We start from the raw sequence: 18,637 nt of genomic DNA, 5'->3' as shown, positions 1-18,637 counted from the left end.
AACCCCCTTCCCCTCCCCCTTTTCTGATGAAGGGTCTAGGCCCGAAACGTCAGCCTCTCTGCTCCTATGATGCTGCTTGGCCTGCTGTGTTCATCCAGCCCTGCACCTTGTTGTCTCAATTAGAAAATATCTAGCTTTGGTCCCTCAGCTAGTCAGTTATAGAAAAAATGTAAACTATTGAAAACTTTACAACCCTTTAGTATTATACCCCCTTTTTAAATTGTCTTTCTTTGCTCTTCCTCCCAAAATGTTTCTCTGCAGTAAATGTTACTTACCATGTGTCCGCTCATTGCACCATCCCGTCCATTTCTACTGAAGACTATCACTAGCTTCTCACCGATTACAAAACACCCCAGTTTGAAGAAAGCTGCAGCCACTGTCAGAAAACCGAAATTAAACTCAAAATCATCCGTCTGATCAATCTAACATTTGCTGTCCTGTATGTCAGGAGACATTATAAATCAGACTTTACAATTGTTTGAGAACCCACAACCTGCATTATCTGGAGATGAATCAGAAAATCACCACTGATGAGGATGTAAAATGTACGTTAGTTCAGGCCTTCGTTACCTCTGGACCTGCCTATTACAATGCACTCCTACCTTCCGTCTCCCAAAACCTGCAAGATATTCAAAATACGCCTGCCCACATCCTAACTCATACTATTCTGTTACATTGTTCACTGTGCCTGTGCTTAAAACTCTCACCTGCCTTTCACCGTTTTGCCTGACCTTATCCTTCCCACCTCTGTAATCGTCTCCAGCCCAACAATAGGGTGAGATCTCTACCCCATCAGCAGGAATTATAGCCTCTTGTACATTCTTGGTCTCAGTCATCTCTGCCACTGGTGAGTGAGGTCCGAAACTTTCCAGTCGCCCTGCCTCTCCGTTTCTTCAACACACTCTTTATAAATGACATCCTTGGCCAGGTTTTTGGTTAGCTGTCTTACTGTGTTCTTATGTGGCTTTGATGTCAAACTCTTACTGATAATAATACTTCCGTGAAATGCCTTGGGGGCATGTTGCTCTCCACTGTCATTCACATCCGCACGCAGCAAAGCTGTTTGTGCATGCAGAAATATAAACTGAGCAAACTGAGCTAAGAATAAGATCGCATGTATTTCAGTGCAAAATACATTCTTAGTTAATGATCAGTTAAATGAAGAACCTTTACCCACAGTTTGACCCTTCTTGGTTAACATCACCAATGCTGCATTGTACTCAAAGGACCGACCCATCGAAGTGAATGGTATTGAGGAATCAAACACTGTACTGTAGGAACAGAGCTGGGCGGGTGGGAGAGGCGCGGATGTTAGATATAGTATCCAATCTCCAGAATACATTGATCATTGCCATGACCCCTCACAAAGTCAGGCATCTGATGGGATAGGGTCAGCACCTCGGGTGAGGCTGGACGCGGACTGTCAGTTGATATTTACACCCTGACTATGCCCTCCATCGCGCTCTGCAAATACCTCTTACATCTCCAGACATTGCTTTTATTTATGAATGCCTGTGTTTTCTCTCTCTCTCTGGATCAATGACTGGTGATGGAAGGTCTTCCTTTGCGCCCTGTCCGCAATTGTCTAACACTTTGTCATTTGGTGCCGGCTTTAAACGCATGGCCTCCTTATGAACCCAATAAACATATTTCTTGACAAGTTCATTTCCACGCCACTTCGCTTTTTTACGGTTTTTCATTATCTGGCCTCAGTTAATAACTGCAAGCCCCGCTGCTGGTGCCTGGACACATTGCCCTCCCGTTGATCTAGTTAAAGGGGCAATGCAGACACGTCTGAGCGCCGTGTAGGCTCATGTTAAACTGCATGCCCGATGTCAAGAGGGGTTGTTTGATCAGTTTCATCAGGAAACGTGTCCTGTAGTCATTTCGGAATTGTCAGTGTCATTCTGGTGGAGAATTGCATAAATTGACATTACCATTTCGAAAGTTTAAATTTTACAAATGCTGCTGCACACAGACAACAGCCTGACTGCTCCCAGTAACACAGTCGATATAATTGCCATTGGCATGTCAAATAGACTGCCCTTTTTAAACTTGCAGCAGGCAGCTAACGAGCTTCGGGGAACATCATTATTTCCACTAAGGGCAGAAATATGAAAGTTGTATCTGTCACGAAAGAGATTGGGTTACAGCTCCGTGTGTCTGTCAGTGTATAGTCTATTATATTCTGTGTATTTGGATTACAGTCACTCTCTCTCTCTCTCCCCCTCCCTCCCTCCCTCTCTCTCTCAGTGAGCGCTGGGTTACAGCCTCTATCTAACTGTGTGTGCGTGTTTTGGGTTACAGTCTCTCTTGGCATGTGTGGGTGCATGTCCCAGTCTCAGTCTCTCTCAGACTGTGTAAATGCATGTTGGGTTACCGTCTCTGTGTCTGTCTGTGTGATTGTATGTTGAGTTACAGTCTCGCTCCCTCCCTCCCTCCCTCTGTGAATGTATGTTGGGAAACAGTCTCTGATTGCGTGAGTGTATGTTGGGTACAGTCTCTCTCTCTCTAAGTGTATGTTGGGTAACAATTTCTCTCTGTGTATGTTCGGTTTCAGTCTCTGATGGTGAGTGTATGTTTGGTAAGTCTGGCTGTGAGACTGTACGTTGCGTTACAGTCTGTCTGAATGTGTGACTATATTTTCAGTTACAGTTTCTCTGCGACTGTGTGAGTGTGTGTTAGCTTACGATCTGGCTGTGTGTGTGTTGGTTTACAGTCTCTCTCTCTCTGACCATGTTAGTGAATGTTGGGTTATAATCTCTATGTCTGACTGTGTGTGTATGTTGGGTTACAGTCTCTGACTGTGTGAGTTTATATTGGGCAACAGTCTCTGACTGTGAGTGTATGTTGGATAAGTCTCTTTCTGATTGTGTGAGTGTATTTTGTGTTACAATCTCTCTCTGTGAGTATATGCTAGATTATGATCTCTGACTGTGAGGGTGTATATTGGATTACAGTCTCTCTCTCTCTGAGTGTATGTTGGGTTACAGTCTCTCTCTGACTGTCTGAGTGTATATTTGGTAGCAGCATTTTTGTCTCACTTTGTGTGTATGTTGAGTTACAGTCTCTTTCGAACTGTACAAGTGTATGGCGGGTTACAGTCTTTCTCTGTGTATGTTGGTTTACAGTCTCTCTGTCTGACTCTGAGTGTATGCATGGTTATAGTCTCTGTGTGAGTGAATGCTGGGTTACAGTCACGCGTTCTCTGTGAGTGTACGGTTGGTTACAATCTCTGTATGTTTCTGATTACAGAATCTGATTGTACTTTGCCTTACAGTCTCTCTGCGAATATGTTTGGATCATTGCACCCCTCTCTGTGTTTTGGGTTTTGTCCATTTCTGCGTTTGAGTTAAATCCCCTTTTCTCTCACTGTGCTATATGTTTTTGGTTTATAGTCTGTGTGTGTGTGTGTGTGTGTGTGTGCGTGTTTAAGGCATGGCTCCTCTGTCTGAACGTACCTGTGGTTTGGTTACTGTCTCGCTCGGAATGTGTGACAATACCTTCTGGGTTAGAGCTCCCTCCCTCATCCCCCTCTCTCTCTCTCATTGTACGTCTGCCTTGGAGTGGGGTGTTCTCCTTTGGCGACCATGTAGCCTGCTTTCCAACCTGAATTTTTTACATGATAGTTACTAATAGTTACAGTCTCTCTGAACTAATGTCTGCTGTTAGTGAGATTCAACCAATGGTTTACTCCGTCCTGACCCCCAAATGCAACTTGTAGTGTCCGGCAATGGCCGAACAAACTGTTAAAGACAATTTCTATGGTCACATCTCGCACGGATAGAGCTGAGATGAACCTGAAAATGTTATTGTCGAAAACACACGGGTTGGTTGAAAGCTCGACATCTGGAACAAATAAGGTTCGGTATGTTCTGATAAGGAACGGAGCAGAACGATTGGGAAATACAGATAGGCAATTATAAGGCAGTGCAATTGAGGTTTTTAACTTGTTCTGCGACCTTTTATGTATCACTGTAGTTAAATAAACAAAGAGATTTCAGGAATTCAAGAAGATTACAGAAGTTTAAGATGCACGTTTGGAATTCCCCTTATACACCGTGAACTGTAAAGCTTATTCCCACAGCTCTTGCACTTTATCTATGCCACTTACCTACTTGTTTCTATTCTGCTCTTACTTTCGAAAAAGACATTGCTAATTAGATTATCTGATCCGGACTTTTTCCTCATTAAGGGGCTTCCGTTTAAATAAATGCTTGTTCTGCTTCTTCTGGTGACTGGATAAACACTGCAAATTCCACATTAGAAACTAGCTCCTTGGTCACGTTTTTGGTCATTTATCCTACTACCTCCTTATATGGCTCCTTGTCAAAGTCTGTTTAAGTTGGTGCCAGTGTGGCGCTAGAACAATGCAGATTGTTGTTTTACTGTACTCGTGAATGAGTGCGACTGACGACATCAGGCTTGGCTCGACTACAAAGCAACTCTAAACTATCAGAATGACTGCTAATAAAAAGGTCATCAGCCTGAAACATTAACTCGGTGTCTCTCTCCCACAGATGCTGCCAAAGCTGCTGAACAATTTCAGAATGCGCTGTTTTAAAACAAGGGTTCCCCAACATCAGCAGCACTTCGCTTTCGCGCCGCTTCCTTTGTCCTTTGCAGGGGGAGGCAGTGTAGCTTGGCCCGGGGGCCCTGGCTCTGGTCAGTTACATGGTCAGTTTGGAAATGTAGTTGGGCGTTGGTGGCTGAAGTGACACTGTGCTGAAAGAAAGGCCATTTTAACACTTTAACTCGACTCTGCAGCAATACGGTCTCTTTAAGGCTCAGAGGGTGAAGACTCAGTTAAAGCCACTTTCAGTTTTTGTTTGTATTCATTCATGGGACGTCGCCGTCCCTAACCAGGGCAGTATTTCTGCTCCTATGATGCTGCTTGGCCTGCTGTGTTCATCCAGCCCTGCACCTTGTTGTCTCGGATTCTCCAGCATCTGCAGTTCCTACTATCTCTGATTCAGTATTTATTACCCATCGTAATCGCCCAAAGGGCAGTTGAGAGTTAACCACATTGCCGTGGGTCTGATTCTGTGAATACAAACGTGAAGTCAAATAATCATTCAGCCAACCATTCAGAAATCTCCCAGTTCTCTTCTGGGGGAGGTCAAAAATCACACGACACCAGGTTATAGTCCAGCAGGTTCATTGTGGGTGTCACCTGAAGAAGGAGCGAGGCTCCGAAATCTTATGTTTTCATATAAACCTGTTGGACTATAACCTGGTGTCGTCTGATTTTTGACCTTGTCCACCCCAGTCCAACACCCACACGTCCACATCATCACGTCTGGGAAAGTGGGAGGTTCCGACAACAAGGAAGTAAGAGGTCAGATCTATTAGAGAGTTAGAGAAATAGAGAGATACTGGAAACTACAATCCGATCGATCTTTGTTAGGTAGGGAAACGAGAGCTTTGAGGTATGGTGCTGGGCTGTAGATCAACTCTGGAAAGAGAAACCACCTGAGGGGCCGAACGGCCTCTTCCCGCCCTAACGAAACAGAAATCCTCAGAGCAAGTGGGACAGAGGAGAGAAAAGCTTTGCATTTACATAGCACCTCTCGCGTCCTCGGGACAAGGTCCTTTTCAACCAATGAGGTTTAAGTGTGAAGGGTAGTCACAATAGAAAGGTGGCATCCCATTTTCACACAAAGCAAAATGTGACCATAACCAATCCTGTCTTTTTTTTATCATTTGTGTGTGATTGTTTTTGAGGAATAAATACTAGGCAGATCACCAGCGGAAACTCCCCTGTTCTACATGGTGCCATGGGGTCTTTGCCAGGCAGCTGAGCAACATCCTTCTGAACAACACAGAGAGGCAGTCTCCAGCCTCCGGAGTGGGACAGGACAATTGGACAGAGAACATGAAAGAAAGACGTAGGGATCATGAATCGGACACTTGTGGAGGAAGAGGTGAGCATGGGAGAGAGCGGCAGGCAGACTGAAAGAAAGGGAGTGAGCCCGAAGCGAGTGGAGAGTTGACAGTGGAAGATCAAAACAGATAACACCAAACAGCTTGAACCAAAGGCGGAAAGGGTTGAAGTATGGAGGAGCAAGATGCAGACAAATATAAAAATATAGACAGTAACAAGAGACAGGACACATTCATCAATAATCGTGTGTGCCGACCAGTCCTTGCCTTCGATGCTACTTGCTATTTATAAACGGCCCCTTTGGTGCTCAGGGTGAACACAGTTTGTTTTCTTTATCTATGCCACTTGCCGTTGAGCCTGTCTGAATGAATGAAGGGTTGAACAGGTGGGACTTCAGGTTAGCCAGTGGTGTTGATGCAGTGACGGGGAGCGGGAGTGTACATTTCCCCATTCCCATGCTTGTAGAGAGGGGTCCGGGTTCCCACCTAAGATCCGAGCAGCAAATTATTTGGCTCCTCAAAAAATCGAAACAATAAGGCATCTCAGCGCGTATGTCATCTCCATTGAAGTGACTATAAAGATTGTACTGGATTGTTCTCAATGACAACATAACATCAAACTCCTCACACGCCTTTCAAACGTTTTCTTACTGAAGTTTTATCATTTCTGGACCCAGCGCTAATAACTGAATTGAGTTTACGAAAACAACAGGTACTGCAAAGCAATGGAAAAGGGGCGATCGTTGGAAATATTTTGCACCTCTAATTTTCCGTGTCAAGTTCAAAGTCTCTATTATTAGATCCGTAATCTAACGAACTAACAGATGGATTTCAGCATATTCCCATCAGCAGGGCGGCGATGAAGGGAAACATCCCAATAAGCGCTCCTCAGAGACGGTCTTCAGTCCGATGTGTGCCGCACATTCGCGCAAGGAGAGGTTGGTATTCTGTTTTGATTAATGTTGCGGTCAGCTCGCATGTTGTATTAAAGAGAAGCAGAGATCAGATTACACGACAAGACCTCTTTCTTGATCCACCTCCGTTTGAACGTTGCCCGAAACTATGTTGATTAAAACAACGAGCACTAAACCACAAAAGAACTTTGCAACTGAACTAATTACATTTTTTTAATCTTCAAGGAAGTTTTATTTTTTTAAAAAAATGTACGTATGGAGGCCCCTTACTATTATCCGCGGGCCAATTATACACTAGAGAAAAGACATGCGCTTGGAAAGCTTGCATTTCTTTCTCAAGTCGAATCCAACCCCTGCCCACATTGCAGCTATACCCACAGTGTGTACTGTCATTGATGTATTCTGTTAGTCATTAACAACTCCTTCAGATAGCCGTGGTTTGCGTGCTCTGGTGAAAACCACGCTTCTTATTTTGGGATTATTACATTTGTGATCTTTTAAACTCGAGATGTTGTCGTGTTTTATTGGCTTCAAAACAAACGTCGTCTTCAAAACAAACTTGGCAAAGGCACCCTCACTCGCAAAGGTAGACACAACATAGAAACCCGAGGACGGGGATGTGTGTTTTAACCGGGTGTTGCAGCAAGATCAGTTTTCCCGCGGGGGGTTAATTGGCAATTTGAATCTTCCTAGATGGCCGATATTAACGAGTTCCATATCAGCCAGACACACTGCCAGGGCAAGTAGATCGCTACTCTCATATAAAGTAACCAGTTCACATCCCGCTCTCACTGCAGCGGGGCCTAAGGTCATGATGCCGAGTAATTGACAAAACTGTAACAACTGGTGCTCTGCTTTTCACGAGATTATTATTTGGAAATTAGATTTGCATATTAGTGTTCACTAACGTATTTGGTGCCTTTACAGCGGCAGAGAGCAGGACCGTGAAAGGGTTAAAACATTAGAGCGATGCGGCGAACTGATACCTATCTGCGCTAAAGTGCTTTGAACTATGAACAGACTTTTTTTTTAAAATGAGTTCATAGTATTTCATATCAGTTTGTGCTTTGGAGCTCGATTGATTCAACTGTTTTTCTAACCCTGGAATGTTCAGGAAACGTTAAACCGGAGATAGGTGAAGTGAAAAGTAGACAACAGGAACTGGTGTGATTAAAGAGGAGAAGAACAAATAAAGAATAACTGTTGCAAGAAATTGCTGGCGGCAGAATTAGACACCTAGAGATAGAGAGAAAGGAGCAGACATCAGCTGAAGAAGCCACATCTAAAGCTGCGTCTGATCGTTATGCTCCAGACCCTCTGATCATTGCACTGGGAGTTGGAAAGGTTTCTGGAATTATCCTGTCAGGATCAGATTCTGATGACAGATTGGAGCTTGAATTCTGATTAAAACTTGGAAGTAGATCTATCGTCTATTTCACCGGATCTCACAGGCTACAAACTTTCAGTTTGCTCTGATTAGTGAGAACGTGTTCGAACGGAGAAACAGTTACCTTCCCGGATTTGGTAAAGATGGACAGATCACGGGCATGGACTCTGTGATCAGTTTTAACCCGAGGTCTAGAATCGGAGAGCTAGTCTGGCTTTCCCCCTACCCAGATGCTGACGCTCTTTCCAGTTGTGTTTGTGAAGGCTAGCGCAGTTAAGAAGCCCCTATAAACAGGTATTTAAAAGATGACGACAAGGGAGCGTAGGTCGGGTTGATTGGAGCTGGACAGTTACTTTAGGCATCCTATCGTTAAATACAAATATACTTGCTTTACAAACCCGCACGAACCAATCTATGCATATCGATTTACTAGTGAGCAAAAAAAATCAGTAATTTCACATTCTCTGACGGGTGTACCACGTTTCCAAGCAACTTGCAATTTTCAATACTCCTAGTTCACTCTCACCACCACCACCACGCCTCCCCCCCACCCGCCCCCCCAACCGCACTAACCTCGCCAACTATTAGCAAACTGTCACTTCACTGTCAAACTCCTCTATAGTACTCGGCGAGTGATTGAACTCGATTACCATACAGTATTGTGGTACGAAGTTAGGTTTCCATTCCAAACCGACCATACGCGCTGAAAAGGTCAACGCCAATACTTGGACCTCCTTCCACTAAAGAAAACTCAAACAATGATATTTCGCATGGCCTGGGCATATTATATAGAAAGTTTCCTAAGGTTATTACCAACTCCAGACAGGATACCTGATTATTGCTGCCCCTCAAGTAAAAGTGAGTGTCGATTTAAATAAAAATTAAAATCACAAATCCATAATACCTCCACGAGATTCAATTGAAATAGCTTGACTAATCACTTTGGCAGTTTTATTCTGGTGCAGTATAATCTCGAACGTGTCTATTATATACCCGTTCCAGACAGCGTATAAAACGTGTGACTACTTGCTGGTCTCGAAATCTCAAAGTTTAAAAATAAGGCAAAAATACGTTACTCTTTCTTTTCTTTTTCGAACATATGTTTAAAAGTGAAAACGGAACGTTGGGGAAAAAAGATAGACGAAAATTGAGATCAAAGAGAAGTGTGTTTAACACCGTTACAACACTTTATTTACATAACAAGTGCAAGGACTTGTATGGTCTGTGTTATTTACAACGTGCGTATATTAAGGTAATCAGCAACATGCAAGCAACTAATTTTGCAGCAATATATGACTCTGAATGTATGGCAGAATTCAAGAAAGTTACTTTTGCAGTGACATATTTTGCTACGCGATTTTCTGGGGTGGGGAAGCAGTGTTTCTTACCTTGAAGCAATCATTTGCATTGCAAACTTCGAATTCTGTTAGTCCAGTTTATTTTCCCTCGTTTAAAATCCCTCACTTCTTTTTGAGAAGCAGACAGGAGGGCAAGGTTAATGCGAGTGCAGTGCAGACAGAAGCTGGAGAATTGCCAGAATGAAGCTATCCTTGTTTTGTGTATGTGCCTTTTCCCCCCCACTTCCCTCTCTTTACTAGATTCCGCAAAGCCGAGTGTGGAAGCAGCGGCGATCTGGCTGTGTGTGCTGTGGCTCGGGCAGGCAGTGAACTGGCGTTTCTCGGCGCCGAGCTCACACTCACTCCTCATCTGGACTTCTCCCGTGCCTTGCCCCGCCCCGCCCAGCCCCGTCTTTCCACCAATCAGAGCGCGGCCCCCCCACTGCCAATCGAAAAGGTGGACCCCGGAGCTGCAGCCACCAATCCGCGGGCGAGATCCTTCCGGATTGACCAATGGTGAGGTGACGCCGGGGTCCCGCCTCTGGTCCTTTATGAATGAACGAGAGGCGCCGGGCTCCGACCAATCAGCGCGGGCTGTGTTCTGGGGCCACACCCACAGAGGGAGGGAGAGGCATATTGGGGTGTTGGGGAATACAGAGAGGGAGCGTTGCTTAGAGCAATATCGCACACCACTGTCCCCAGTCAACATCACCAGGACCCCTCTCCGCATCCCACTTCACTATCCCTTCCCACTTGTGGTTCAAGGACGCAGTTTTCTATTTGCCCAAGTTCAGGTGTTACTAGTTGGAGTGGTCCGTGCTATGTTTCCTTTATTCATCAAGCTTTATTTCAAGAGATATTTAGTCTGGCAAAGTGCTCTGTCGCCGTCAGTTTATTCCTTGAAAAATAAATACCTTTCCCATCAAATATTTAAATACCGCCAACATTTCTCGTCGTAATTGAGAGACTAGATAGAATGGAGTTGTTTAGAGCAGAGAAAGCTGAGGAGGGGACCCGATTGAGTTGTACAAAGTTTGAGGGACAAAGATATGGTACACAGGGAGAAGTTATCCCCTTAGTAGAGAGGTCAACGGGGGTATAGTTTTAAGGAAAGGAACAGGAGATTTAGAGCGGATTTTTGAGGGTTTTTTTAATACAGAGGGCGTTGGCCAACTGGAACTCACTAAAAGTCCGGAACCCCCAAGACATTTAAGAAGTATTTAGACGAGCAGTTGAAACGCCACAATATTCAAGATTTATGGGCAAAGTCTTGGAAAATAGGATTAAAATCGATGGATATTTGACGACTGACGCAGACACGATGGACCGAAAGGCCTCTTTCCGTGCTGTAAAATCTCTATGACTCTTAAGATTTTACTTCGGGATGAGCTGGGCGCTGCACATTTTGACACACTCTTGCTTCAAGTGCTGGGCGGCCTGTTTTATACAGCCTATGTGTGTGGTGTTGGGGGTGCTCAGTGTGATATTGGCACACGCAAATGTGTTTTTATGGTCACACCGCGACGTTTATGGTTTCGATACAAAGAGGTTGTCACAAATTGTAGCAAAATCGCACCTGGCTGACTAGGCGATAACGTTTTATTTCACGCAGAGACACGGAGACACGACCATAGACTGGGCCAGAGCTGCTCAGACAGAAAAGATAAACAGAGACAGGAAAATATAGAAATGGGAAGGGACTGGTCGAGAGAATAATGTAGAAATCTTGAAACACTTTACAGTTCTACTTATAAGTTATCTTATTATAAACATTATATCGTAAATGGTTGATAACCAAATTTTAACTTCGGATCATAATCCCTTGGCAGTTACCGTCTTCAATCTTTATACCCATGAGAGTACACTAGTTGTAAATTCTTGATACTTGTACAATCCGACAACGCCTTTAGAAATGGGGAAACATTTGCTTACAAACGATATACCATTGACTTGATACCCGCAGCTCAAAAAAAAATAGACCAACCGACCCATAACCTTCGCATCGTTACTCCTGACTAATAATAATCGCTGACGATACATAGCTGATGTGGCGGTGTCCACAAAGGAAAGGGGATGGGTTACTGCTTCCTTGTTCTGTCGCCAGCTCATCTTTTCTGGTTTTAGACATTGATATGGAGCAGCTCGGTATTTCCTGCAGTTAATTTCATGTTTTCACGTCGTTTGAAGAATTAAGTCTACTGCTGGCTCTGGCGGACAGAGAAAATGCGCCGCAGTTTATAACGAATCGGAACAGATTACTGAGTTTAATAAACCAGTTTGCAGATGCTTTAGTTTGGAGCTAATAGTTCTTTCAGCGCTTGCAAAACTCAATCTTCTATCTCTGCAAACCAAATGTGTAACTGCTTTCAAACGGCAAACAGCTGCAGAAGACTGACGTGCTCTGAGTACACAGTTTTAGATTAAAGAAAACCAAAATATAAACTAACGGAGGCAGCAAACAGTCTTTACTCGGTCCCCATCTAGTGGCCGAGCGGAATAGCGCTCAACAGATTGTGAAAATAACCTTCTTGCTAACAAATTTCTCTGCAATTTGCCGGCGCTGTTTTAGGGCTGATATTGCTGATTTTAAAAACGAACCTGCTATTATTGTTTTAAAGTGGGGTGTAAATAAAAACAAACATCCGTTGAGGGAAACGTACTTATCTTATGTAATGTAAAAGCTACTTGGAGCCGAAACTATCAGAAATTGCTGGTAGAATTCAGGTCTGGCAGCATCTGGAGAGAGAAAGCAGAGTTAGTGTTTCAAGAAGACCCTGGTGTTTGATTCAATTTTATCAATATTATTTTCTTAATTCGATTTAATACTAAATTGGTGATCTATTGCAGCTCGACACAATTAGAACGCAATAATCAAATATGTTGCGACAGAAAGTTGTTTGAACAAATTGTTTTAATCATATTAATATGTCCTCTCCAACAATCATAAAGATTGCAGTGTGATTGCCGTTTGATAACACATAGCTTTAAAACACTATTATTTTCTACAGCAAAGCGCTCTTGCGACTATGTTTTGTTTAGTATGGTATCGCTTAATTTACTCGCGCGGAAAGTCTTGTTTATTTCCAACACTTTTCGTCAATGGACGCGGAACCAGTGAGGAGCATCCTTGGTTAGAAGAAACCAGCACGCTATCTGCTCCATCCTGTGGAAAGAAAGTGAACTGCAGGTCTCCGCTCACCTTGAAGAGCTAGGAAAGAATTACCAAAAAGTAACACAATCAAATAAATTGTTACAGAGATAGTAGGAACTGCCGATGCTGGAGAATCTGCGACAACAAGGTTTCGGGTCTAGCCGAAACGTCAGCTTTCCTGCTCCTCTGACGCTGCTTGGCCTGCTGTGTTCATCCAGCTCTACATCTTGTTGTCGCACAATCAAATAAATGATGGTGTCAATGCGATGGCATCAGAAAAGCTCCTAATCCAGGGAGTCTACTGTGGAGGAGGACATCGTAAACATATTAATACAAAGACTGTGACGGAAACAAAAGCAGAAAGTAGTGCAGAAACTCAGCAGGTCTGGTAACATCTGTGGCGAGAGAAACTGGGTTAACCTTTAGAGTCCAGTTTCAAAGAAATCATACTGGAGTCGAAACATGAAGTCTGTTCCTCTCTGCACAGATGCTGCCAGACATACTGATTTTCTCCAGCATTTTCTGTTCTTTTTTACTTGAGATTCTTTGCTGTCTAATCATGACGTCAGTGAAACTTATGACAAGGTCTTGGATGGCAGGCTGGTTAAAAAAGTTGAGCCCAAGGGATTCAAGGGCAATTTAGCAAACTGGATCCAAAATTGGTTTAGTGGCAGGAATCAGAGGGTGATGGTCAAATGACATTTTTGAGACTGGAAGATTGTATCCAGTGGTGTAACAGAAGGTGGAATGATTTGGTTTGATTTGATTTATTATTGTCACATGTACTGAGATATAGTATTGCATGCTAACCAAATATACCTTCCATAAGTACATCAAGGTAATAGAACAGGATGCAGGATATGGTGTTACAGTTACAGAGAAGGTACAGAGAAGTATCAACTTTAATAACTGAGAGGTCTGTTCATAAGTCTGATAACAGTGGGGAAGAAGATGTTCGTGAATCTGTTGGGACATGTTTTCAGACTTTTTATATCTTCTGCCTGATGGAAGAGTGTGGAAGAGAGTATGACCAGCGTGGGAGGGTCCTTGATTATGTTGGCTGCTTTGCTGAGGCAGCGGAAAGTATAGACAGAGTCAATGACAGGAAGGCTGGTTTCGTAATGCACTGGGCTGCATTCACAACTCTCTGTAATTTCTTGCAGAGCAGTTGTTGTACCATGCTGCATTGCATCTGGATAGGATGCTTTCTACGGTGCATCTACAAAAATTGGTAAGAGTCATTGTGGACATGCTGAATATCCTCAGCCTTCTGAGGAAGTAGATGTTATGTCTTCTTGACTGCAGTTCGATGTGGATGGACCAGGACAGATTGTAGGTGATGTTTACTCCTAGGAACTTGAAGCTGTCGACCATCTCCGCCTCTGCACCATTGATGCAGACAGGGGCAGGTCCTCCACTCCGCTTCCTGAAGTCAATGACCAGCTCCTTTGCTTTTGCTGTTTGTTATGTGCATCAATGATCTAGACATGAATGTAAGTGGTATGATCAGTAAGCTCACAATTGACACAAAAATTGGTGGTGTGGTAAATAGTGATGAGGAAAGCTTTCGACTAGAGGACATTCTATAGCGGGGCTGGTCGGAAGGGCTGAACAGAGGCAAATAGAAAGTAATCCTGAAAAATGTATGATTTATTTTGAGAGGACAAACAATGCAAGGGAATACATGTCAAATGGTAGAACTCGAGGAAGTACAGAGGATCAGAGGGACCTTGGCAGGCATGTCTATAGAGCCTTGAAGGCAGCAAGCAAGAAAGATAAGGTGGTTAAGGGAGCTAATGAGATATTTGTCTATCAGTCAAGTATACAAGGGCAAGGAAATTTTGGTGAAACTGCACATAACATTAGTAAGGCCATAGCTGGTGTATTGTGTAAAGTTATGGCCGCCACACTATAAGGATGTGATTGCTCTCGAGACAGAGAGAGCGTGAAGAGGGGATTTAGCAGAATGTTGGCTGGACTGGAGTTATTCAACTATGAAAAGAGACTAGATGGCCTGGGATTATTTTCTGTAAAGTGGAGAAGGCTTGAGGTGAACAAGTTTCTGAGGGGTAGTGGCAAGAAGAAACCTTTCCATTTAGTAGAGAGGTCAATAGCCAGGGCACAATTTTAAGGGAAGGAGCAGGAGGTTTCAAGGGGATTTGAGAAAAACTTTTTCACCCAGTGAGATATTTGGAAGTCACTGCCTGAGAAGGTGGTGTAGGTGGAACCCTCAAGTCATTGAAGAATTAGTTAGAAAAACTTGAAACGCTACAAAATAGAAGGCCATGTGGCAATGGCCTCTTTCAGTGCTGTAATATCTCTATGAATCTAAAATATTTTGATCCATCTTAAGGTCCTAGTGGCAGCAGAGCATTTCTTGATTAAATGCCTGAAGAGCAATGTCCTCAAACTGATGGAAGTGCAACAGCAGAGCAGTGAATATAAGATGTCCTAGGCACATATTCAACTATGACTCATTTATCTATGTGAGGTTTAATTGACAAACTCATCTGCCTGGGTTATTGGATGGTTCTCCTTCTCTAATTTCCAACCTTCCTGATAGCCTTCTTACCTGGATTCCATTAACAGTATTCAACTAAATCCTTCCATTAACAGTTCAGAACATATTGTTAACGAAGATGTTTCATTATCCACCCTAGGACTGATATACTACCACGGAGCAAGATTTTCATTATGGGCTTCTGAACACTGCCATTGGATTGAAACATGCGTCAGCAACACAGACCAGGGGCTCAATCTTGCTGGGTTTGTCACACTGTTCTGCTGAAGCTCCTACACACTTTGGCAATATCCTCTGGTGATCCTCTACTTGGAATTACAATCCTGAGAGTAGAGGTCTCGTCCAGCCAGTTCTTGGACTCAGTGTCACTCTGGAGGAACCCATGGTTATTAATGGAAGAGCATCACCACAGACCCAGAATAGTTGAAGACCCATGTCAGAAAATGAGATGATGTGCTCTGACCCTTAGTTATCCTTAAGTGACCACTGTAGGACCTCAGTTAGAGGCAGGGCAAGAAGGTCCATCATGGTTGGGTACACCACCCCTCTGCCTCATTAACTGCCCTTTCTGTCTCCAAGCTCAGCACCAAAGGGAGTAGAGAATTCCTCCCTCTGTGGGAATCAGTCATTCTTGTCTGATTTCCCCTAAAGTGGCCAGATCCAAGGAGCTAAACTTGTCGCCACTGCCTGTGGAAGCCCACAGGCCAGATGGAAATTGCTAGCTGTTCTTTAATTGGCCTTAGGTGGCTGTTATTGAGTTCTGTTGGCTGCCCACCATGTATGAGGATGGACGTGCCTCCCCTAATCTTACCTGCAGGCTTGATGGAGCTGGAGCTCGGACCCTCTGGCTGGTGGAGCACTTTTTAGATCCCACCAACTTCTGTTCCAACCAGAGTGGGGGCACTTTAAAGTGCTTTTCTTCTGAAAGTTTTGCTTCTTACAACAGTTGAATGGGAAGAGAAATGTGTGATCATAAAGCAGGAGAATGGCAGATTGTGATTTCTCATGTGGGACTTTACCGAATGCAAGAGTTGTTTGGCCTTTAATTGGCCATCAGAACATATCTGAACTTGAAAGGTTTTAGCCTACTATTTATTGTAGGAGAGAGAATGACATTCATCCGTTTTCTTTTGAGAAATACCAAGTTTATCCTTGGCCGAATTCAAACAGTTCATGCCAAAATGCATTGGTTCACAGTACTGTCGAGATGTCGATTAGCAATCATAGAGTCAGAGAGTCATACAGCATGGAAACAGACCCTTCAACCAACCAGCCCATGCTGCCTGTAATCCCCAACTGAACTATTCTCACCTGCTTGCCCTTGGCCCATATCCCTCCAAACATTTCTTATTCATGTACTTATCCAAATGTCTTTTAAACGTTGTAACTGTACCCACATCCATCACTTCCTCTAGAAGTTTGTTCCAGAAAAACCACTCTGTAAAAAATTTACCCCCATGTCTTGAAATCCCCAACCCGAGGGAAACGACATTTACTGTTCACTTTGTCTGTACCCCCCATCATTTTATAAACCTCTATAAAGTGACGCCTTAACCTCCTACAAACCAGTGAAGATGTCCCAGCCTGTTCAGCCTCTCTTATAACTCAAACCCTTTATTCCTGGCAACATCCTGCTAAATCTCTTCTGAGGCCTCTCCAGCTTAATAATATCCTTCCTATAACAGGGTGACCAGAACGGTCATTAACAATTACCACACTGTTAACAAAGTACTTATGTGATTCATTTCTTGACTTAATTGTTTGTAGCTTAATGGTTAATTAATGCAGCAACTTTATGGAAGTCACAAGGAGGTTAAGAGTAAGATGCTGACTTCATGAAGCTAAAGGCCATGTGGCACAAATCAGCTAGCAGCTTGTGGTAATCACAATTTGTGGATTATCTCTCCTTCACTTAAAGATGCACATTAATAATGGCATCTGTCATCTCATTACCTTTTCAGCAAAATCTGATCCAATATGACAAGGCACGTAACAGGAAATTAATGCAATACCATTTGTTTAGCGCTTCAATTAAAAATGAATTCTTTGTTGTTGTATCACAAAACTATCAGAATCCCATCCTTCCCCCAAAAACTAAACTAATTGGAGGTGCATAGGCAGCAGGGCTGGAAAATGTTTTGAAATTTGACTTGACAAAATGGACTTTAAATGACCTCTCTAAGATTAACTTTTCAATGCTAGAAAGTGCACTTGAACTTTACTAAGAGGAAATTAATCCTAAAAGGGGAATGAAAATCACTGTTGTTATAGTCAAAACACAATTTTCTACTACTTTGCCTTAACTATATATGATTACTTAATGAATTAAGTGCTGACTAGAATTAGGTCTCTCTTACTCAAGTAAGATTCAATATGATAGCAACGTAATATTTTGTAGTGGTGAATGTGCCTTATCAAGGGATCATAAATACTTTGTAAGTGTTAGCAACTCCAGGGTTAATCCAAATTTATGGCTCCACTGAATTGCTGAATTTATGTTTCTCACTGGTCCAACCCATTGCACAAATATGTATCAAGTCTGGCATTCATAACATCTCAGGTTACAAATCCCAAGTCATGTCATAAGAACTTGTAATTCAATTGGTCCCTGATCTGATCATAAAAGTGAATTATAAGACTAGTTGTGAAAAATATATCCTATAATAATACAAAAATATATATAAACGAATCACATTTTAGTCATGGCTAAATGTCTTCCAGTAACTGGGGAAATGATCTGAGGAGCAAAGCATGATGTTAAAAAAGAAAAATACACATTTATATCAAAATTGAATCCATGTTCCAAAATAGTGGATCTGTTTTATTTCACAATCTTTTTTAAGCCAGAAATCTGTAAAAACAAATCTGTTGTAGTTATTTGAAATATATGCATAATTTACAAAAAATTGTGCAGAATAATATAGATGACAACACTATTTGCTTATTCTGCTATTTGTTTTTATTGTGAAACAGAGTCCAGAAATTGCTGTTAACTGTTATTGAACAAGTGATCGATGCATCCACACAAAGTTCATTATTCACCAAAGATTTTAATTTGCTTGTTTTAAGTTACCACCATTGACAAAATAATGGACAGCGCATGTAATACATACTTAATTAAGTATCTGTTAATATTGATTATAACGTTGGACAACATGCCATTTTTCTAAGAATTCTAAATCAAAAGTGTGACTTGGAAGCAGATTTAATCATTAATTTTAATGCAGAAGAAATGACAAATGCTGTGATTTACAAAGGTGAAAAAAGCAAGCATATTTACTGCTCATCGAGTAATACTATACTATGAAAGTGATAATAAGCTATTTTTATCACCTAAGCAGAGTAATTCCAGATGTTGTCATGGTAACATTTTGTTGTCATCATTAATGATAAAGCTATGGTATTGCTCTTTGCCTGTTGAAAGCTTCAGAAGACAACTGCTAC

The 18,637-nt window shown here is 42.6% G+C and overlaps 1 protein-coding gene across 2 annotated transcripts in view; it reads right to left on the bottom strand.

Annotated features, from left to right (window-relative positions):
• ndnf (neuron-derived neurotrophic factor) overlaps nucleotides 1-9,878 on the bottom strand; it is a 37,935-nt gene extending 28,057 nt beyond the window's left edge. The window contains exon 1 of one of the 2 annotated variants that reach the window (XM_048605227.1): nucleotides 9,573-9,878. In XM_048605227.1, the coding sequence (XP_048461184.1) occupies nucleotides 9,573-9,592 (20 nt within the window). In that variant the 5' untranslated portion in view covers nucleotides 9,593-9,878. Of the gene's footprint in view, nucleotides 1-9,088; nucleotides 9,144-9,572 lie in introns of those variants that run through there. The other variant, XM_048605229.1, reaches the window with a different exon arrangement.
• Between the last annotated feature and the right edge of the window lie 8,759 nt (nucleotides 9,879-18,637).

Source organism: Rhincodon typus, chromosome 1 (assembly GCF_021869965.1).
Source record: "Rhincodon typus isolate 14 chromosome 1, sRhiTyp1.1, whole genome shotgun sequence".
NCBI classification, from domain to species: Eukaryota; Metazoa; Chordata; class Chondrichthyes; order Orectolobiformes; family Rhincodontidae; genus Rhincodon; species Rhincodon typus.
The sequence above is the reverse complement of the archived record's forward strand: the minus strand, read 5'-3'. Positions and strand labels throughout refer to the sequence as shown.